The sequence below is a fragment of the Danio rerio genome, chromosome 5 (assembly GCF_049306965.1).
Source record: "Danio rerio strain Tuebingen ecotype United States chromosome 5, GRCz12tu, whole genome shotgun sequence".
Taxonomy (NCBI): domain Eukaryota; kingdom Metazoa; phylum Chordata; class Actinopteri; order Cypriniformes; family Danionidae; genus Danio; species Danio rerio.
In genome coordinates, this window is record NC_133180.1 from 9,617,538 (window position 1) to 9,640,079 (window position 22,542).

Below are 22,542 nucleotides of genomic sequence, written 5' to 3' on the forward strand. Positions count from 1 at the left end.
ATGTTGCGCTCAGTTTCACGTTCATTCGGATGTACAAAAGAATATGCGTGAGACTCGGCGTACGCAGTGTTTCATACATCTGAATTTTTTTCTGCGTACGCACATTTACAGCTTTGTGCGTACGCAATGTTTTAGTAAGATTTCCACGCAAGTCTTCGTACATGAGGCCCCAGATGACAGAATACCCCATAAAATATGACAGTAAAAAACAGAGAAAAACCAACAGGACGACAGATTAAGACGACACCAACAGACAACATGTACGTCAACAATGCTGATTTTCCTGAACATGAGGGCAATGAGAGTAGACAAAGACAAATGTAAAGTACAAAGCAGAAACCAGGCATGGAAATTTTGGCACAAACGGAACCCCATACTCTAAGTCAAATTGTTTGCTAAATGCGTAAAAGTAAAGGTGAATTGTTTTATATTAACCCGTTGATGATAATGAGAAAAGTTCATGTCCTCATTAACCATCTTTACTCCATGGTTAAAGTTCATCTTTGTGCGTAAGTCCAGCGCATTTCACCATACAACCGCAAGATGGCGCGCCTTTCTATTGTTCCCGCTGAACTTTGTTCTACATTTTTTACAGGTCTAGGATGTCTTCCAGCATTGCTATTTCTCAATCTCCGAGTGAAGGCAGCAGAAGTTCCTCAAACGGACTTTTAAACACCTTCAGTAGAAGAATCATGTTAAGGGTCAGTGGAGTATGACAGAGAGGAGCATTCTCTGCTTTCTGTCCTGTAGAGCTGCTGTCTGTTCATGAAACTGGGTGAGTTGGAGATTTATTCCTTGAGAAAACGAAAGCTTAGTTTCATCTATTTGTTTATGATATATTGCTTTAAAAAAGTGAACAAATTAAATGGTAATTTTATAAAAAACGATAGTGTTTTTAACCATACAAAGTGAATAATACTCCATATATATTATTGGATTTACAACATGTAATTGAATGCTGTAGTATTAAAGTACAAACTGTAATAAATACTGTAGTATACTGTAGTTTTTGCTACACAACATGTTTATCACAGTTCACTACAGTTAACACTACAGTATGCTTTGAAAAAGTTGACAAATGCCATAGTAATTTATAATAAATATAGTGTTTTGAACCAAACTAAGTAATTATACTGTATATATATATATATATATATATATATATATATATATATATATATATATATATATATATATATATAGTTATATATATATATATATAGTTATATATATATATATATATATATATATATATATATATATATATATATATATATAATAGACTATACAACACGTCTTTATTGAATGATATTGTAGTATTAACTATAGTGAACTGTAATAAATACTGTAGTATACTGTATTTTTTGCTATACAACAGGTTTACTACAGTTCACTACAAGTTGTACTATTATTATTACTATTATTATTATTACTATTATAAACTCTATTTTACCAGGAAAGACATTGAGATTAAAAATCTCTTTTACAAGAGCCTCCTGGTCAAGATTAGGCAGTATACATGTCACATGGGTCCAACAGACAACAAACAAAAAACCATTAACAGTTAACATGAATCACACATTGACATGCAAACTATTCAAAACATCTACAAGCCCGTGTTTCAATTTCTAAATCATTTATACCCTTAGCGAAATCAATTCTTTAAGCTGCAACTGTCTTTGTAGATTATTTCCATGCAAAAGGGGCTGCGTATTTAAAAGCCTTTTTTCCCATCTCAGTCCACACTTTGGGAACAGACAGTAAATAAATATCCTGTGACCGAAGGCCATAGCTAAGGACAGTTTTTTTTACATATGTAATTCTGGAGATATGATTGGAGTAAAGCTTATTTAGATTTGTAAACAAAGATATGCGAATGCTTGAGCCTTCGAATAGACAAAGCAGACCAACCTACCCTAGCATACAGCACACAATAATGAATAAGGGATTTAAAATTAGTTATAAATCTTAGTGCACCAGGGTAAACAGTATACCTTAAAACAGTTTTAAAAAATTGCCATAGTAAATATGATAGTGTTTTGTTTTCAAACACAAAGCGAATTATACTGTATATTATAAAATTTACAACACGTTGTTATTGAATGCTACTGTAGTATTACTGTAAAACTGTATTAAATACTATAGTATACTGTAGTTTTTCCCTACACAACAGGTTTACTACATTTCACTACAGTTAATACTACAGTATGCTTTGAAAAAGTGAACAAATGCCAGTGTAATCTACAGTAAATATGAAAGTGTTTTTGAACCAAACTAAAGTGAATTATACTGTATATTATAGAATTTACAACATGTATTTATTGAATGCTACAGTAATATTAACTATAGCGAACAGTAAAACAAAAATTTAAAATATACCTCATATTTAAAGCAAACATAGTCAAGTAGTTTAAATTATAGCAGCTTTTTTATATTGCCATAATTGCATGAACATAATGACTATAGAATTACCACAACAGAATAATTCAAATACTTGAGCTATATTGCTTTGAAAAAGTAAACAAATGGCATAGTAATTTAGAGTAAATACCATAGTGCAGTGGTTCTCAAACTATGGTACGTGTACCACTAGTGGTACGCAGGCTTCCTTCTAGTGGTACGCAGAGGAATGAAATATGTCATGTACATGCTACACACATTTCAAAATTTATCAAAAATTATGTATATAATATGCCAATATGACAAATAGCCTATATTTCTGAGGTAATCTGCCCCCTTTTTTTTTTTTTTTTTTTTTTTATTTATTTATTTTTTTACTTTGCAGAGTTGTAGCTGCTTTACTGGGCCTACTACGCTACTGTATTTCAATACTGCTCATTTTGGTGGTACTTAGAGAGACAATTTTTTTCCTGAGGTGGTACTTGATGAAAAAAGTTTGAGAACCACTGCCATAGTGTTTTGTTTTCAACCACAAAGCGAATTATACTGTGTATATTATAATTTACATATTTATTAAAGGCGGCAACACTAAAGCTCCACAAATACAAATTTATTACATTTAAAAAGCTGACACAAAGCGTGAAACATTTCGAGCCACACGGCTCTTCATCATACAGTGTTCATCACAATCAGGTGCTCCTTTTGTACACTTCCGGATCACATGATATCCTCTCGCATATGTCCACATATACATACATGCATATGTATACACATACAATCATTCATATACACATATAAATATATACATATGAATACATGCATACAGACACACTCATTCATAAATATAGCTTAGATATTTCAAGTGAAAATCCAAAATAAAATAAACCATAATATTACATCACAAATTATAAAAAAGAAAACAATGTACCAGGATACACCAGACTATACAACAAAATATAGCCAAAAAACCTTTAAACCAAACCCCTAATTCATTCATTCATTCATTCATTAATTTTTTTCCGGCTTAGTCACCCCATTAATCCGAGGCCGACACAGTGGAATGAACCGGCAACTCATCCAGCACATTTTCACGCAGCGGATGCCCCTACAGCCGCAACCCATCCCTGGAAAACTAATTAAACATTATAGAATTTTTAAGGAATATTAAAGAAAAGAACGAATGTCAAACTCCTCATTTAAACCTTTTGGAGACAATGTGTCTAAAGTGAAAATCCAAAAGGCTTCACGTTGCCACAGCAATTTATTAAGATCACCCCGCCTCCTGAAGTTATATTGTAATATGTGAATTACAATTTACAACATGTATTTATTGAATGTTACTGTAGTATTAATGTAAAACTGTGTTAAATACTGTAGTATTTAGTAACGAAGTAATACTGTAGTTTTAACTTTTGTGAACTGTAAAACTGTAATAAATACTGTAGTGTACTGTAGTTTTTGCAACACAACAGGTTTACTACAGTTCGCTACAGTTAATACCATGGTATGCTGTAGTATTTAATAACAGTATACTACAGGATAAGTATAATAGTTAGGGTTCTATACACTGTATAATAAACTAATTTTACAGAAAATATCTCTAAATCTTTTACAGTCATTTTTTGTCTTTTCAAATTATATTCAAATCTTATTAAAATGACAAGCAATCTCTCTAAATTAACAGTTTGGCTTTCATTTTAGGTACTTTATCATTAAAGACAATTCACTGACATTTTTGTTTTTTATACAGGGAAATTACAGTATTATTTATACAGTATTTTTTCTGTTATTTTAAATTAATATTCAAAAGCCTGTAAAAATTACAAAGAATATCTGTAAATTGACAGCTTGACTGTTATTTTATGTACTTTAACTATATAATTAATGACAAATTGCAGCAATTTTCCTGTTTCATTCAATACAATTCCCATATTATTAAAACAGTGTGTTTTCCCGTTTTTTTCCTTTTTTTTAAGTATATTTTAAATGACGTTAAATTAAAGTAATAAATTGTAAATACTTGTCTGTAAAAAAAATTGTTAAAAAAAGAGGTCAAATGACTGGAAGCTACGGCTGCTAAACAAAAACCATAAAATTACGGGAAAATTTCTTTATTAAAATAAAGTGCAAAAAATAAGAAATCTACAGATATTTTCATTTAAATGTTTACAGAAAAACACTGTCATTTTACAGACTTTTCCTAGATTATTACGATTAAATCCATTCAATAAATAAAATAGATAAAATCTGTGCGCATGCACTTCACATGCAGATTCACAGCACCTCACAGATTCAGTTACAAATCTTACAGTGTAGTATATAAACTCTATAATATATCCAGTAACTACTTTTACTAAAGTATACTACAGAAAATTGTAGTATACTTTAGATTTTGCTATAGCAATCTGTGGTGAATTGTTAAAATATACAGTATACCCTATATTTGAAGAAATTGTAGTACAGTCGAGGGCAATTCGTTTATGTTGCTATAATTGTATTATTATATCAACTATAGAATCACCACAACAGATTATATCAAGTACTTTACTATAGTATGCTTTAAAAACACTACAGTACTTACTATAAATTGCTGTTTTTTCATGTGGGATGTATTCAAGTTGCTTTTAAGTGATAGATGGTTAAAAGGTATTTAAAATTTAAAAGACTTTCAGACTTTTTTGTATTACATCATCTGTCATTTCATATCATAGGTTATGTATTATTGCTATTTAATTAGTGCTTATTTCACACAAATGCTGATGCTGCATGACAGATTTGTTTTGATGTGTTTTGGGCCAGTGTTGTGGTGAATGTGTTGAAGGTCTGGTCATGGAGGGCTACTGGGCGGTTTTGTTCCCCGTGCTAAAGGTTTGGTTCAGCTGTGTTATAGTCCTGATCATGTTGCCTGCAATGTTTGGGATCTCGCTGGGCATCACAGAGACCTACATGAAGCTCCTTATCAAAACCTTAGAGGTATGTACTGTATGACGTTGTTTTGTTTTTTGTGAGTAACGGTAAAGCTCAAATGAAAAAAATACATTGAATACATAAACATAATAAAAAAGGTGTCCTGGCAAAATAATGTTTGAGTTAAAATAGTAAATATTTAAATATTTTAAAGAATGATAATGAACTAAAATGAATTAAAACAGAAATAAAAATAGCATAATAATAAAATAATTCATTCATTCATTTTACTTTGGCTTAGTGTCGTCACAGCAGAAAGAACCATCAACTATACGAACATATGTTTTACACAGCAGATGGCCTTTCAGCCACAACCCAGTACTGGTAAACCCTACACACTCTCACATTTACACACACACACACACACACACACACACACACACACACACACACACTCATTAACTACGGCCAATTTAGTTAATCCAATTCACCTTTAGCGCATGTCTTTATACTGTGCGGGAAACCAGGACTTGAACCAGCAACTTTCTTGCTGTGAGGCGACAGTGCTAACCACTGAGTCATCGTAACACCATTTTAATAATATTAATAATTATAAAATTGTTTATTTTATTGTACAGAAAACAATTAAAAAATACAATCAAAGAAGCTAAAATATTTTACAAAACTATGTTGGCAAATACAAAAAATATAGTTTTTAAATCCAAAATCAATTTTTTTTGTAATTCTGACTCGTAGCTACTCAAAAAGAAAGTCTCTCTCTGTAATATTTTTTCTTTTTTCTTTCTTGAAATAATTACATTATTCTGCATGTGATTCTCTGTCTATCGTATTGGGCGACACGGTGGCTCAGTGGTTAGCACTGTCGCCTCATAGCAAGAAGGTCGCTGGTTTGAGTCCTGACTGGGCCAGTTGGCATTTCTGTGTGGAGTTTGGATGTTCTCCTCGTGTTGGCGTGGGTTTCCTCCAGATGCTCCGGTATCCCCCACAGTCCAAACACATGTGCTATAGGAGAATTAGATGAAATGGCCATAGTGTATGAGTGTGTGTGAATGGGAAAGTTTATGGGTGTTTCCCTTGCTGGGTTATGGCTGGAAGGGCATACGCTGTGTAAAACATAAGCTAGAATAGTTAGTGGTTCATTCCGCTGTGGAGACCCCTGATAAATGAGGGTCTAAGCTGAAAGAGAATGAAAGAATGAATAAAAATTGTAATGAAATGAAAACCATAAATATAAATGGTCTTAATGTAAATTAGTTGTGCAGTTTGTTTTTCTAATAGAAATAATAATTTTTAGAAATTAAACAAAAATGACCAACAACCTCTACTACTGTTTGCTGTGACGTCTTTCTTTTTTTTCTTGTTGACGTCGCTGTTGGGTAATATATTAACCAATGACAAAATGTGACTCCTATGTAGCATTTAACACCCAATTTTCATTCTGTCCACCTCCAAAAAGTCTAATAAAACCATGCCCTACGTCAAATAAAGTGCAGCTGTGTCAAATCATTTTGCATACATGAAACGCTCCATGGTGGCTCAGTGGTTAGCACTTTCGCCTCACAGCTAGAAGGTTGCTAGTTCGATTCACAGCTGGTTCAGTTGAGTTTCTGTGTGGAGTTTGCATGTTCTCCTCTTGTTGGAGTGGGTTTCCTCCGGCTGCTCCTGTTTCCCCCACAGTCCAAACACATGCGCTATAGGTGAATTGAATAAACTAAATTGCCCATAGTGTATGTGTGTGAATGAGTGTGTATGGATGTTTCTCAGTACTGGGTTGCAGCTGGAAGGGCATCCGCTGTGTGAAACATATGCTGTGGCGACCCCTGATAAATAAAGGGACTAAGCCAAAGGAAAATGAATAATTGAATGAATGATAAGTTCCATATAATCTATTCTGATATGAGATCACAATACTGCATGTATTACTTTTAATAAAACTGTGTTAAAGTTTAAGAATTACAGCGTGAAACAGATCTTACATCTCCCTTTTAGGTTTCTCAGTTGCAGAAGTTGGGTAATAGTTGGGTAAACTTAGAGGAGAGTGAATAGGAGAATACAACAAATAATTTTTTACAATCCTATTTGCTGAAAAATAAAAGAAAACCTCCACGATGATGTTATCAAGACTTTCAGTAAAAGGACAAAAATAGTGTGAGACCGGAGCCAGAGGAGAGAGCAACGTCAAATTTACTGTCCTGCCCCATAGACACTGCATTAGAAAGCCTCACATAAGCAGTAATTGTTTTTTTGTTTTTTTTGTAATTTAATGCAAAGATTATGTAATACATACAATACATTATATAATACATACATAAATAAAAAAACATAAATAAAAATAAATACATTTACTGGCCACTTTATTAGGTACAGCTGTCCAACTGCTCATTAAAGCAAATTTCTAATCAGCCAATCACATGGCAGCAACTCAGTGCATTTAGGCATGTAGACATGGTCAAGATGATCTGCTGCAGTTCAAACCAAGCATCAGATTGGGGAAGAAAGGGGATTAAAGTGACTTTGAACGTCGCGTGGTTGTTGGTGCCAGATGGACTGGTCTGAGTATTTCAGAAACAGCTGATTTACTTGGTTTACAGAGAATGGTCTGAAACAGAGGAAAGTATGCAGGGATTGGCAGTTCTGTGGGCGCAAATGCCTTATTGACGGCAGGGGTCAGAGGAGAATGGCCAGAATAGTTCAAGTAACCCAAAAAAACACTCACTACTACAGAGGTATGCAGAAGAGCATCTTTGAACGCACAACACATCCAACCTTGAGGCAGATGGGCTACAGCAGCAGAAGACCACACCGGGTGCCACTCCTGTCAACTAAGAAAAGGATACTGAGGCTACAATTCACACAGGCTCACCAAAATTGGACTAGATTGGAAAAAAGTTGCCTGGTCTAATGAGTCTCGATTTCTGCTGTGACATTCGGCTGGCATCAACAACATGAAAGCATGGATCCATCCTGCCTTGTTTCAACAGTTAGGCTGTTGGTGGTGGTGTAATGTGTGGGAAATATTTTTTTGGCTCATTAGTACCAGTTGAGCATCGTGTCAACGCCACACAGCCTACCTGAGTATTGCTGCTGACCATGTCCATCCCTTTATGACCACAGTGTACTCATCTTCTGATGGCTACTTCCAGCAGGATAACACACCATGTCATAAAGCATGATTCATCTCAGTCTGGTTTCTTGAACGTAACGAGTTCACTGTACTCAAATGGCCTCCACAGACACCAGTTCTCAATCCAATAGAGCACCTTTGGGATGTGGTGGAACGGGAAATTGGTATCATGAATGTGCAGCCGACAAATCTGCAGCAACTGTGTGATGCTATCATGTCAATATGGACCAAAATCTCTGAGTAACATTTCCAGTACCTTGTTGAACCTATGCCACAAAGAATTAAGGCAGTTCTGGAGACAAAAGCAGGTCCAACCTGGTACTAGTAAAGTGTACCTAATAAAGTGGCCGATAAGTGTATACATATGTCTTTAAAAAAATCGAAATATTAAAAAGTTCCAAGGATTTAAAATGATGATGACTGTTAAACGCGTCATAACAGTCTTGTGAAAAGAGTCCATTGCACATACTAGCTAAAGGGAAATTAAGCAGTTTTGTTGGCAAATGCACTATGTGGCTCAATCAGATGATGTACTGTATATTTCTCAAACTGAAATGTGCTGTATCATCATCACTATGCTTACTGTCCTTTGACCTGTGATTTATTATGCAATTGTAACTCCTATACTCAGGAAGAAATGCAGAATGTATTATGTTTGTCTGGTGTGTGTTTTTTTTTTACAGTGGGCAACACACAGAATCCAAAGAGCGAGTCGAGCTGAGGAAATACTGAAAGAGTCTGCATCAAATGGTGAGTTTACACACATATACAGTCACAAAACACATCTAGATTCAGTCATTCATTTTCTTTTCAGCTTAGTCCCTTTATTAATCAGGGGTCGCCACAGCGGAATGAACCGCCAACTTATCCAGCAAATATTTTACGCAACAGATGCCCTTCCAGCTAAAACCCATTACTGGGAAACATCCATACATTCCATCTAGATACAGGTGTTTAATATTAAAAACAAAGTTATTTCAAAATACTAATTCATCTAAATTTCCCAAACATCTAGACTACTGTCCAAATGTTGGGCGATTTAAAATATTTTTTATTTTTTATTTTATAAGTTTTATTGTTTATATTATTTTTATTTTAATATTATTACATTTTATAATTTAAATTGTTTTATTATATTTATATTATTTATTTTATTATTTATCATAGGATTTTTAAAGCGTGAACTGGATGTTGCTGAGACTTTTATTTCAGTATGCTGATGTACTTTCATCTAAAACGAAATATTGAGTAGGGGGCAGGGTTTCCTTTTTGCGCATCATTTCCTCATAGCAAACTAAGGCTAAAGGAAGGTAATTATATGCAGTTGCTATTGAAACCCTCTGAATGACAACAACAGAAGTACCGCCACTCCAAATGCTGAAGCAAATGGTCAGACTTTCATTAAAGATTATCAAAACAAACGGATTAATTAATGAACGGAATAATTACTCCCCTTAAGAATAACAATGTGAGCTAGCAAAATAAAAATAATGTAAATAAAATTTTAACTGAATTTTAAGTCAGTCCATTTGACAGCTTTAGTCACAGTATTCCTAACCACGCCCCTTTACAGTTAGATCGCTATGAGGGAATAATGCGCAAAAAGAAAGCCCCGCCCCCTGCTCAATTTTCCATTTCAATTGGAAGTGCATCAACATGCTGAAATAAAAGTCGTAGCAACTTCCGACTCATGCAGACAAATACAGTAATACTGTAAAATATTATTACACACTAGATCAGGGGTCTCAAACTCGCGGCCCGCGGGCCATTTGTGGCCCTCAGTGCAATATTTTGTGGCCCGCGCCGACCGCTGTACTCTGACAGAATCAGCGGAGCGGGGAGAGAGAGCGCTCCCCGCTCCGCTGATTCTATCCGTACACAGCGCGCTTGTCACTCAATGCGCGTTGTCGCGCGCGTTCTGATCAGCTGTGTTGTCGCGCGCGTACTCAAGAGCGGTGTTATCGCGCACCTACTGAAGGGCGGGACCGAGGGTGTGTCGCGTCGCGGGGGCACTTTTGATCATTTTGGAAGGGCACTTTCTATGCAAGACTAAAAAGGGCATGTGCTCTGCACAGGTTGAGCCCTATGTGTGCACGTGCCTGCCCTGCATCTTGTGTTGATATTATAGGTAGATACAGACTGGTACAGACTGATGTGACTGGAGTGGGGTGGGGGTGTTTTATTTATACATATATACGCCTTTTTTTTAGGTGAGGGAATGGAAGTTTTGAGTGAGTTCCCCCACTTTTTTCCCTAGGACTTCAATAAGTCAAAGTACAGGTCTAGACTTAATGATGATCATCTTCAAGCCATACTGAGGGTCTCAACTGCTTCCGCTCTAAAACCAAATGTGGTTCAGATTTGTGAAAAGAAGCGCTGTCAAGTCTCTGGCAGCAAGAAGTAGGCAAAAGATGCCATGTTCAGAAGAACTGTTCATAATCTTCACTCAATGTTCTATTAATGTTCAGGACACTTCATGTTCAGAAGAAATAATTAAAACTGTTAATAATGACATTTGATGACTTTTTTTTGTGAAATCCCTTATGCGGCCCAGCCTCACCCAGACTTTGCCTCCTGCGGTAAATTGAGTTTGAGACCCCTGCTCTAGATGGACTGAAATCTACTTTAATATATTTTAAAATGTAAATTATTTCAGTTATGCAAAGCTTAATTTTTAATGTCATTACTGTGGTTTTTTTTTTTTACTGTGGTTTACTTTGGTGTTGGTTTAGTTATTCACATGGTCATTTTTTTTCAGATGGTCCTTTAGAAATCATTCTCAAACTTAAACTGGATATTGAGTAGGGGGCGGGGCTTTCTTTTTGCGCATCATTTTCTCATAACAATCTACAGTAATAGAAGGTATTAATATGCATTAACTATGGAAACCCTCTAATGATGATAACAGAAGGACCGTCACTCCAAATACTGAAGCAAATGGTACAACAATATAGTGAAATAAAAGTTTCAGCAACTTCCGGCTGATGTGGACAAATCATTTGGAAATTTAGAAATCCTTCTTATATGATTGATTTGTGCTGATATATATATATATATATATATATATATATATATATATATATATATATATATATATATATTAGAAAACTATTATACATTTAAAAGAAAAATTAAATAGAATTTGCCCATGACTAATAAAAAAACAATAACTTAACATAAATCTTTGAGCAGAACGCTATAAAACATTCTGGGTTGTACTAACATATTGTTAGATCGAACATGGACACACCTAACCTTTGGTTAATAATAAAATTACATTTTAAACCCTATGTTTGTTTAAATAAACCCAGCATTTTTTCGTGTGTAGCACATATTGACAGACCAAAACTCAATGTCAGTTTAAAGTCACTGTCAAGCTGCAAAAATTGGTAAAAACCCACCAATCTGTAATAAAAAATGGTCCGGTAGTAAAGTTCTTTGATTACTTTGGTGGAATTAGGGTTAGTTCCTATTAGCCTAGAAAATAGCAACTTTTCATATTTGTTGGTCTTAGTTCACAATTTAATTACATAAGAGTCAAACTGTAAATAGGAAAATTGTCAAAACTCTTTTTTTGACATTTTTGAGTGAGATGCCAATGGTCTAATCCGATTCAATGGATTATGCTAAGCTAAGCTAAAAGTGCTCCCGCCAGACATGGAGATCGGCTGAGTGTATTAAAAAATGGTATAACTCAAATGTTTAACTTTAGGGGAGCTCTAAAATAAGCCTATTACTAAAAAAAGTGGAGTGTTCCCTAAAATCAACACAATAACACGAGGTTTATAAAATAGAATGCAAATGATATGCACAATGTAAATAATGACTGAAATCTCCATTGTTTTGTTATTGAATGAGATTTTTCAGGATTCATAACTATTCCTTCCTGACGGCTGTGTTCCTTTGCATTTGATCAGCGATGTGTGAAGACACAGGCAGATTTCTGCTTATCTACTGCTTAAGCAATCAGACGTTATACAATGACTAAAGCTGCTCTCTGCTGTATTCGTGGTGGACTTCAGCCCATCTTTATCAGTGAAACCTTCCAGTAGATTTATAAACACTTTATCAATACCTTACTGATCATCACTGATTAATCAGCATCTCAGTTGATGAAAGAATACTTTATACCTGGACATACAGTATGAAGAATGTGCTTCTTTGGGCACTGCGTTCCCTATTTTTATAACAGATAGGTTAGCTACAAATTAAAAGTCCTGTCATGATTTACTCATGATAAGCTTATTTTGCTACAAGCATTTTATTATTGAATACATTTGTGACAGTCAATAATATTTATAATAAAATGTTTATATATATATATATATATATATATATATATATATATATATATATATATATATGTGTGTGTGTGTGTGTGTGTGTGTGTATGTATATATATGTATATATATATATATATATATATATATATATATATATATATATATATATATATATATATATATATATATATATATATATGCTACAAAATAGTTGTTTTTTGCAATTTTAAGCAATTTGTAAATGTCCTGAAATCAGCAAATCAAAATCCAATTTTTTATTAGTTATTAGCATAGCTAAGAACATAATTTAGACCATTTTAAATGCCATTTTCTTAATAGTTCGATTTTTCTAACACCTTAAATTCCAGATTTTCTAATATTTGTTTCTTCGAAAAAATATTGACCATAAATAAATGGAAAGCTTATTTATTCAGCTTTCAGATTATGTACAAACCTAAAAAAATCTATTTAATTTAATAAAAGACGATGGCTCAGTGGTTCGCGCTGTCACCTCATAGCAAGAAGGTCACTGGTTCGCTGGTTGGCATTTCTGTATGGAGTTTATATGTTTCCCCCACAGTCCATAGACATGCGCTATAGGTGAATTGGGTAAGCTAAATTAGCCATAGTGTATGTGTGTAAATGAGCGTGTATGGATGTTTCCCAGTACTGGGTTGAAACTGGAAGATGTGCTGGATAAGTTGGCGGTTCATTCTGCTGTGGCGACCCCTGATGAATAAAGTAATGAATGAATGAAAATAAAAGACTTCTAACATAAAAGACAGATTTTTAAATATTTGCATTTCATTTTGGAAAAAAATTTACTACACATTAATGGAAACTTATAAATTCAGCTTTCAGATACTGTATAAACCTCTATTTAAAAAATTAAACAAACTAAAAAACCCTCATGACTGGTTTTGTGGTCTAGAGTCGTTTTACAACATCACTATTTTACAGTATTTCTCCTTAAACAAATACAGCATTTGTGACTATACGAGGCATTCATATCTTTATTATAGCGAATAATTAACCCCTGTTTGTGTGCCTCAGGTTTAATTCAGCGTGATAATTCATCATTGGAGCAGGAGATTGAAGAGTTGCGTCGGAACAGGCCGAAGTCTGCAGATCGCGGAGACTTCACTCTGAGTGACGTCCTGTACTTCAGCAGGAAAGGTTTCGAGAGTATCGTGGAGGACGATGTGACGCAGAGATTCACCTCAGAGGAGCTGGTGTCCTGGAACCTGCTCACACGAACCAACAACAACTTCCAGTACATCTCTCTCAGGCTCACTGTACTGTGGGTGGTCGGTGTGGTTGTGCGATACTGCATACTTCTTCCTCTACGGTAGAGTCACATTTTTTAAGATAATTTATATTAGGGCTCCGTGATATTGGAAAAATATGATGTTTTATAATAAAAATATGATATTTCACAAGATGATTTGAATTGCTCTGTTTGACACTTTTCTGGGGAATTGAATAATCACAGTGCAAAACAAAGCTTTACTTACTTTGTTTTGTCACGTTTCTAGTTCAAATATCAAAAGAATTCTTAGACCAAGTATAAATATTGTTTGGTTTTCACCTTCAGAAGAATTAAGGTTGGCAAGGCAAGTTTATTTATATAGCACATTTCATACACAGTGGCAATTCAGAGTGCTTGACATAAACAGGAATAAAAGTGACATAAAAACAAATAAAAGTGATTAAAACATATAAAAACAGATTAAAATTTGTTAAAAACAGGTTATAAAAGAATAAAAAGGAAAAGAAAGACATAATAGTGGACGTAAAACAGTGCTCATTCTGTAAAGGCACAGCTAAACAGATGTGTTTTCAGTCTTGATTTGAATGTGCCTAATGCTGGCCTAACTATTCCTAACTTGCCATAAATAACCAGTGTTTTTATCTTAGTATCTTCGTCTTGAAGAATCCCTCCCTCTACCCACCCCTACTGCCCCTTCTTTCCAGATGGGTGACACGGTGGCCCAGTGATTAGCACTGTTGACTCACAGTAAGAATGTCTCTGGTTAAAGTCCCTACTAAACCAGTTGATATTTCTGTGCAGAGTTTGCTTGTTCTCCCTATGATCGCGTGGGTTTTTCCCGGGTTTTCCTGTTTCCTCCCACAGTCCAAAAACAAGCAATCTAAGTAATTTGAACATACCAAATTGATACCATAGCCAAGCTCTTTGAAAGTGTACATCTCTTCTTAGCCATTCTATTAGCCAGAAATAAGTTAGGGGAGTTCATCGAGATCTACCTAAGCTCAAACTCCCCTCTCGCCCTGCAAACGGGAGGAAGCCCAGGGCTCTCTCCCGGGACAACATGCCAAACATGCCAAACAAGCTTTATTATCAATCATCAGCCAAGTGTGAACTCTTGCATTTAAAGTTTATCCAAGTTACGTTAAACTCACAATGTATACGGGACTCTTAGTTTGTAACAAAATGGAATGCAAAGAATGCAAAATGCATGATATATAGATTATGAATATATGCAATGTAGACAACAGAGAACAATTTTAGTTATTGAATCGATCCACTTTATGGCACCTTAAACAATTGATCGTCAACCAAATTTCATAATTGTGACAGCCCTACATTAAAAAAAGCTAATTAGCTCAAATCATCACTAGTGTATTTGTTATTTTCAGTGCTTTTTTTTCATTGGCGTGGTGTGTTTGTTGAATAAAGGCACTATTTTTACTCAGTTATGAGTATGCTTTCCCCTTCAATTCATGCATCTGTCCTCCTTTCTCTAGAATTACTCTTACAACTATAGGGCTGACCTGGTTGGTAATCGGCACAACAACAGTGGGTTTCCTTCCTAACTGCAGGTAATGCTATAGTGACATTATAACACTTACAAACGCATGAATCATTCACGACTGCACAGTAATGAATTTTCAACATAAAATAGGCTGAATTAGGTTAATAAACTGATTAAATGCAGAGGCGCTGTAGGTAGTGCTGCCGCCTCACAGCAAGAAGGTCGCTGGGTCGCTGGTTCGAGCCTCGGCTCAGTTGGCATTTCTGTGTGGAGTTTGCATCTTCTCCCTGCGTTCGTGTGGGTTTCGCCCGGGTGCTCCAGTTTCCCCCACAGTCCAAAGACATGCGGTACAGGTGAATTGGGTAGGCCAAATTGTCCGTAATGTATGAGTGTGTGTGTGAATGCGTGTGTGGATGTTTCCCAGATATGGGTTGCGGCTGGAAGGGCATCCGCTGCGTAAAAACTTGCTGGATAAGTTGGTGGTTCATTCTGCTGTGGCGACCCCGGATTAATAAAGGGACTAAGCCGACAAGAAAATGAAATGAATGATCAGGTGTGTTTTTGTCAAGTCTAACCTAACTCCTATCCTAACAAACCTTACATCGACTGAGAGATAATTTATTCACCCGGTATAAATCTTAATTAAAAAAAAAATACAAAAATGATGACTGGTTTTGTGGTATAAGATCACATATATCCATTATACTATCAGTAAAACAACAGATTTAATGTTGGCCTGAGACTTTTGCACAGCACTATATATCATACAAATACAATACAGCTCTTGGATATCAAGTCATATGGTATTTTAAAGTTTCCTAATATAGTGTTGGATTCTAAATACATCTTGGGTCAGAAAGCGTTGCCATTTTCTCCGAATTTGCAGTTAATATTAGAAACATTTTGCAGTGATGTTGATTTTGGTTAATTTGAATCAAATGTTCAAATGTTTAAAGTCTGTAAGCCCCTCCCTTCTCTAAGCCAACTCTGCTCTGATTGGTCTGCTGGCCAAGTCCATTGATTGATCTATTTGTATCTATTCCATATCTGAAATAAAACATCCATTTAAGTATTTCACAGGCAGGTAGAAATTATCTAAATATATTACTTTGATTATGTTGAAGAAGGAAATATAGACTCCTTCTTGTAATATCCTGAATATATATAATATATTGGTCACACTTTACAATAAGGTTCATTAGTTAATGTTAATTAATGAATTTACTAACATGAACAAACAATGAACAATACATTTACTACAGTATTTGTTTATGTTAGTTAACGTTAGTTAATGAAAATACAGTTGTTCATTGTTAGTTCATGTCAACTCACGGTGCATTAACTAATGTTAACAAGCATGGACTTGGATGTTAATAATGCATTAGTAAATGTTTAATTAAGATTAATAAATGCTGTACATGTGTTGTTCATGATCAGTTCATGTTAGTAAATGCATTAACTAATGAACCTTATTGTAAAGTGTTACCAATATATTACAATCTATCTTTATTAATCATGCACTTTTTATTTAACAAATTTAAAGACTGTTTACATTGGAAGACATCTATGTTTAAAAAATGGCAAAATATATTTAAAAATTCTTTCAAACGAACTGCTCTTCAATTCAACCCCTGCTGCACCTGTTTGTCCATATCCATGTGTGTGTTTTCTATCTGGGTGCGTCCATCAAAGGTTTACATAATCCTAATTATATTCATGACAGCCGTTTGTTGTTTCAGAGTGAAGAATTGGTTGAGTGAGCTGGTCCACCTGATGTGCTACAGGATCTGTGCAAGAGGCCTTTCAGCTACAATTCACTTCCACAACAAGTGAGTTTCATTTAACAACCATTCAATTAATTTGCTTTAGACTTGTTCAGACACGGAAGCTCCATGAACAAGCTTGTTGTCAACTTTCTACAAAGGCGGCTGCTTTCAGACAGAGGTGGTGTCTGGAATTAAATAACAGCTCATAATTAGTAAAGGGTGTTTCAAGGAGCTTTAAAAAGCTTTAAGAATCATTTGTTTAAAAAATATGGATATGGATTAGGATCACATATTAAACTGTTCAATTTGTGTACATCATAAAAAAAAAAACTCAGCAACGGTTTCGCAACCCACAAATTAGGGCTGTGCAGTATGTCGATAGTGTTACCACTGAATAAATGCTAAATTGTAATAGATTTTGTTTGGGAATTTTGACTTAAACTTTGTGTTTTTAGTGAACATGTTTATCAGCAATGGTAATAACAGTATTCTTTAATTATGACTTAGTTAAATGTATATAGCATGGTTGATACAATAGAAAACAAATACAAAATATATATATATGTATGTGCACACAAACATACACAAATATATACATACACACATACATACAGAAACCTGTAAGTATAAAAGGGAAAAACTTTGTATACATATATATATGAGCAATATCACACAAGTCATTGTATTTGCACTGTCTGTATTTTGCACTGTCTGCACCTAAGCTTTTCCATCATCATAGCACACGTGCTGCTGATGATGTGACAATAAAGGTGATTTGATTTGATTTGATTTGATTTAGCACTGATACTCGTGTAATATTGTTTATACAACAATTCGACGGCACAATAGCACATCAGAAAAACAAACACAGAGAGTCTAAAAACCCTTTTGTATTAGGAACTAATTTCTTCTACCATTCATTCACATCAGCAGCTGACGTCAAAACACCAGAAGCCGGTACTACACACTGTAAAAAAAAAATCGTAAAAAAAAGGTCAAATGACTGGCAGCTACGGCTGCCAAACAAAAACCATAAAATTACGGTAAAATGTCTTTGTTGACCAGAAGCCGGTACTACTTCACCAATGTCACTTTATAGCTAGTTTCTGAATGATTCTCAAGTGTAATGTATAAAGTGTTGACAAAACAGGTGATTTTGCCGACATTTGAAGATTATAAGGCTGAACTTGACATGAAATGCCCTCCGTCTACAGAGATATCTTCTTACAGTGGTACAGTCTACAGTATTTCTCTGTTGCAATCGGGTTATCACAATAATTAACCCCGGAAAAAGTGGCGCAATCCCTACCAGACTGCTGTTGTGTTTGCGATAAGGAAGGGGTGTTCGGGGGTGAGGTGTCTGAATAAAACTGTTGAAAACCGGGATAGGAAAGTAACTATTAAAATAGGCACTGTCCTTATAAATAAACTGCATAGTTGCAATCTATATAAATGAGAGAAATCAACTTAGAATGTTACTAACAATTTTAATAATGATTTGATCAGCTGTAGATAGAAAACAAACAGTTTTAATCTTCTAAGCAAGGGCTTATTATGCGGTCCTGGCACCATCTTGTAGATAGACAACGTCAACCATCTTTGGCTAATGGACGCAGATGCACTGTCTCTCAGAAATTATAATTAATTAATTAATACGATTTCGGCACAATTTCCTTGACATAGAGTGTTGTGGGGATTCGTAAACTAAATATGGGCGTCGTGACACAAGATTCAATTGTTTCCTCTTGTGTAATATGGCATAGTTCACGACAACCAATACCATGTATGCGACCCCTCATGACACCATTGCAGAAAGTCTAGCATGTTTAGTTTTTTTTTTGTTCTTCACAAAGAGTTCTGTTGCATGGGTAACATTGTGCAATAGGAACACTTAGGATAGGAATAGGAATTTCTCAGTTAAATCCACTGGTGCTGCCGTTAATGAGCTGGTCAGGTAATCAAAAAATAGGCTGCATATTTACATATGGGTGAGTCGTGGGTGGATAAGATTAATCATTGGTTATGCAATCTTTAACTACCTTTTCTAAAATATTAAGGTGTTTTAAGCAATTTTATCTGACAGACTGGAACAAATATGCAATTCTCCATTCTGCAAATATCTACATTCACAATGAGTTTCTGAGTTCTCTCATCCTTCCAACAGAGTTTGTTCTTCCAAAGTAATCAGGGAACATGTTCAGTGCTGTGAATACATTGGCATTTCCTGCTTATTCAAATTTGTCATTAATAGTGAAAACAATATAGACTTCTTATTTAATATCGACTTCTTAAAAACTGTGGATATTTCATGTTAATTTTATTTAAGCTAGATTATTATTTTATTTAACAAACCAACACTATCTCACGGCAATTTGTGTTTTGGCACATATAGCGAAATTGTTTTGAAGCACACCACCTCAAATGTTATTCATTATTATTGTTTATAGATAACTGACCAACAAAAGATGCATTAAAATTAAGATAAAAATTATACAAAACTAAATTTTTAAAAAATATATATTTCCAGGAAAAATACATGAATTATATTTTTGTTTGTTCCCGTTCAGTACTCAACTATACGGGTGGATGATTTGTTTCCCTCCAAGGAAAATAATGATTTAATGAATGCTCCACTGTAATTGTTGTATCACAAACCTCTGTCATACATTTCCTAATTTTAAAATATGTAATTATTTTAAAGATTATGTCTTGAGCATCTGATTTTTCCTTGCTGCTGCTGATGTGCTTTCATTTTTTCTGTCTCACTCGCGATAAGTTCAGACGAGGGAGTGTTTAATAAGCAACCCTGGCAGGAAAAAATACATTTAGATTTCATATCTTAATATTAAAAAGGAAATATATGGTTATTGATAAAAAAAAATTTTAATTAGTGACATAGTGACTTTCGTAACCGAGGATAAAAATCATGTGATCTGACTGGGGCTTAAGTCGGTGTGACTGGAGTGCTCGTAGTAAGATCAGGTCAGCAATCTGAGATGAACTTTTACCTGTGATTTGGGTTTTACCTTTGTTTTGGGTTACCGAATTAAAACTGGGAATGTGAGAACAGAATAACACTGTGTACAATATCCTACTTGAGTAGCTTTGCAGCCTCTGCTGACTAACAGACTCCCCCAGGTCCTAATGCTTGCCTAGTTATACGACGTTAAGCTAGGAAAATGAGAGTAAAACATACAAATAACACGAAGTGCTTAATCTTAATGAAATTTTTAATCTTGATTAATATATATTGGTCAGAATTGTCAAAAAATCAATACTTTTTCATATGTGACAGCTTAATAGGGTATATGCTGAGGCATGCTAATAGGACTTTGAATTTGCAAGTAACCTGGGTTAAGCGCTTCCGGTCAACAGTATGCCAATGCAAAAATTGGCGCATTTAGGGTCAGTTTTCTTTCAAAATCAGCGATCTCCACTGGCTGAGTTAAATCCGATATAAAGTGGGTCTCAGATTGTACAAGAAGCACTGCATTAAATTACATTTTTCCCCGCCATGTCTTTGTAATATGAGCATTTATTTTACCCCAGTCTATTCAATGAACTGCCTATTCTGACAGTAAATGGCTTTTTGTCTCGTTTTACGCTTGAGCAGCTAAATGAATGCCAAAGTTTATATAACTGAATGTATTTTAATGACATTACAACATCGATACTGTTAAAGGAACCGTATAAATTAGAAAAAAAATTCACAATAACAGGTCACCGGAAGTTTATCAGTATGGGAAAAACACTAGCTCGGCATATACCCCATTCAGTGTCTGCTTTTTTGAAAAAATATTGCTCCCAAGGAGTCTCCCGCTGGGTCCTAGTGCCTACCCTATGATACGTTTCGTCAGAGGCTGCTGTGTTACAGTAATAAAAAAAGCTAGTTCTATCTAGAAGAAATCATCAACCGGGGTCATAAAATTGTGAGAAGCTAACACTTATGGGGATTCAAAACCACAAACCTGAGTGTAAATTAACCTGTAAATGAACAATTCTCAAAAACAAAAAGTTTATCTGCAATCTCAATAAATATCTGCAAAAATCCAAATGTGTGCATTCCTAATATATTTAACCCAAACAAAAGAAACAAAGGTGAAGTCTATTTGATTTCAGAAGTAATCCATTTTGTTTATTTTATATCTCAAAATGTATTGTTACTGTGAAATAAAATTACTAATGTAATTTTAAAACTATGTAAAGTTTTGGCAGCACTGCCCATCCCTACCACTTGTTTTGGATTTCCATTGCAGTTGTTTAAATGTTTTGCTCAAAATTCACGTTTTTATTAGCCAATCACATGAGCTGGAAACGTCATGCGACCATGATCGCTCTATATGAAGTTCTTGCAGCAGTCACTGAATGTGCATCAACTTTAGCATAATGGAATTTTTGTGTAGTATTATGATGGCTTGCCAATTGCTTAATTTGTCATAGTAATTTATTATTGTTAAGGACTACTTTTGAATGACTGTCAGTGGAGATAATTGCATTATTTACATATAATAGTGTAATTATAGCATCTACTAAAACAAACCTGTTGACAAATGTGTAATTTAAATCAGTCTAACTGCAATGCTGTTCCATTTTTCAGACAGAACAGACCTAAGAAAGGCGGCATCTGTGTGGCTAATCACACTTCACCCATTGATGTGGTTATTTTGGCTAATGACGGCTGTTATGCCATGGTGAGTGAGACAGAATTAACACCCATTAGCACTTTCGTCACTTGATTATTTATATGATTAATTAAATTATTTTTCGAATATTTTAAGATTATTTGAATACCTAACATGTTACAGTTTTTCTCCATTGGTTTGACTCATTTCTTGAAACAGAAATTACATTCTCAAAATTCTAAGATCATTTGGCAAAACAGCGTTACAGTTTAGCACAGGGGTGGCCAACCCTGTTCCTGGAGAGCCACCTTTCTGCAGATTTCAGTTGCAGTCCATATCAAACACACCTGCCTGTAATTATCACGTGGTGTTCAGGTCCTAATTATTTGGTTCAGGTGTGTTTGATATGGGTTGCAACTGAAATCTGCAGGAAGGTGGCTCTCCAGGAACAGGGTTGGCCACCCCTGGTTTAGCACAACACTATAGCTCACTTGCAAAAACTCATACCTTTCCAAAAACAGTTCACTCATGTGTCACAACTAAGTTTCTTTCTCATTTGAACAGTCTGTGCCTCCTAAATGCTTCGTTCCTTTAGCATTGTGTAAGCACTGCAAGTGAAAATGTTTGGATGCTTTGTCATTATAG

At 34.8% G+C, this 22,542-nt stretch overlaps 1 protein-coding gene across 2 annotated transcripts in view; it reads left to right on the forward strand.

Moving 5' to 3' along the window:
• The first annotated feature begins 680 nt into the window (after positions 1-680).
• Positions 681-22,542, forward strand: part of agpat9l (1-acylglycerol-3-phosphate O-acyltransferase 9, like) — a 37,627-nt gene continuing 15,765 nt past the window's right edge. The window contains exons 1-7 of one of the 2 annotated variants that reach the window (NM_001099450.1): positions 696-775; positions 5,200-5,373; positions 9,136-9,202; positions 13,789-14,083; positions 15,502-15,576; positions 17,249-17,338; positions 21,873-21,966. In NM_001099450.1, the coding sequence (NP_001092920.1) occupies positions 5,230-5,373; positions 9,136-9,202; positions 13,789-14,083; positions 15,502-15,576; positions 17,249-17,338; positions 21,873-21,966 (765 nt within the window). In that variant the 5' untranslated portion in view covers positions 696-775; positions 5,200-5,229. Of the gene's footprint in view, positions 776-5,199; positions 5,374-9,135; positions 9,203-13,788; positions 14,084-15,501; positions 15,577-17,248; positions 17,339-21,872; positions 21,967-22,542 lie in introns of both variants that reach the window. The other variant, XM_068221270.2, reaches the window with a different exon arrangement.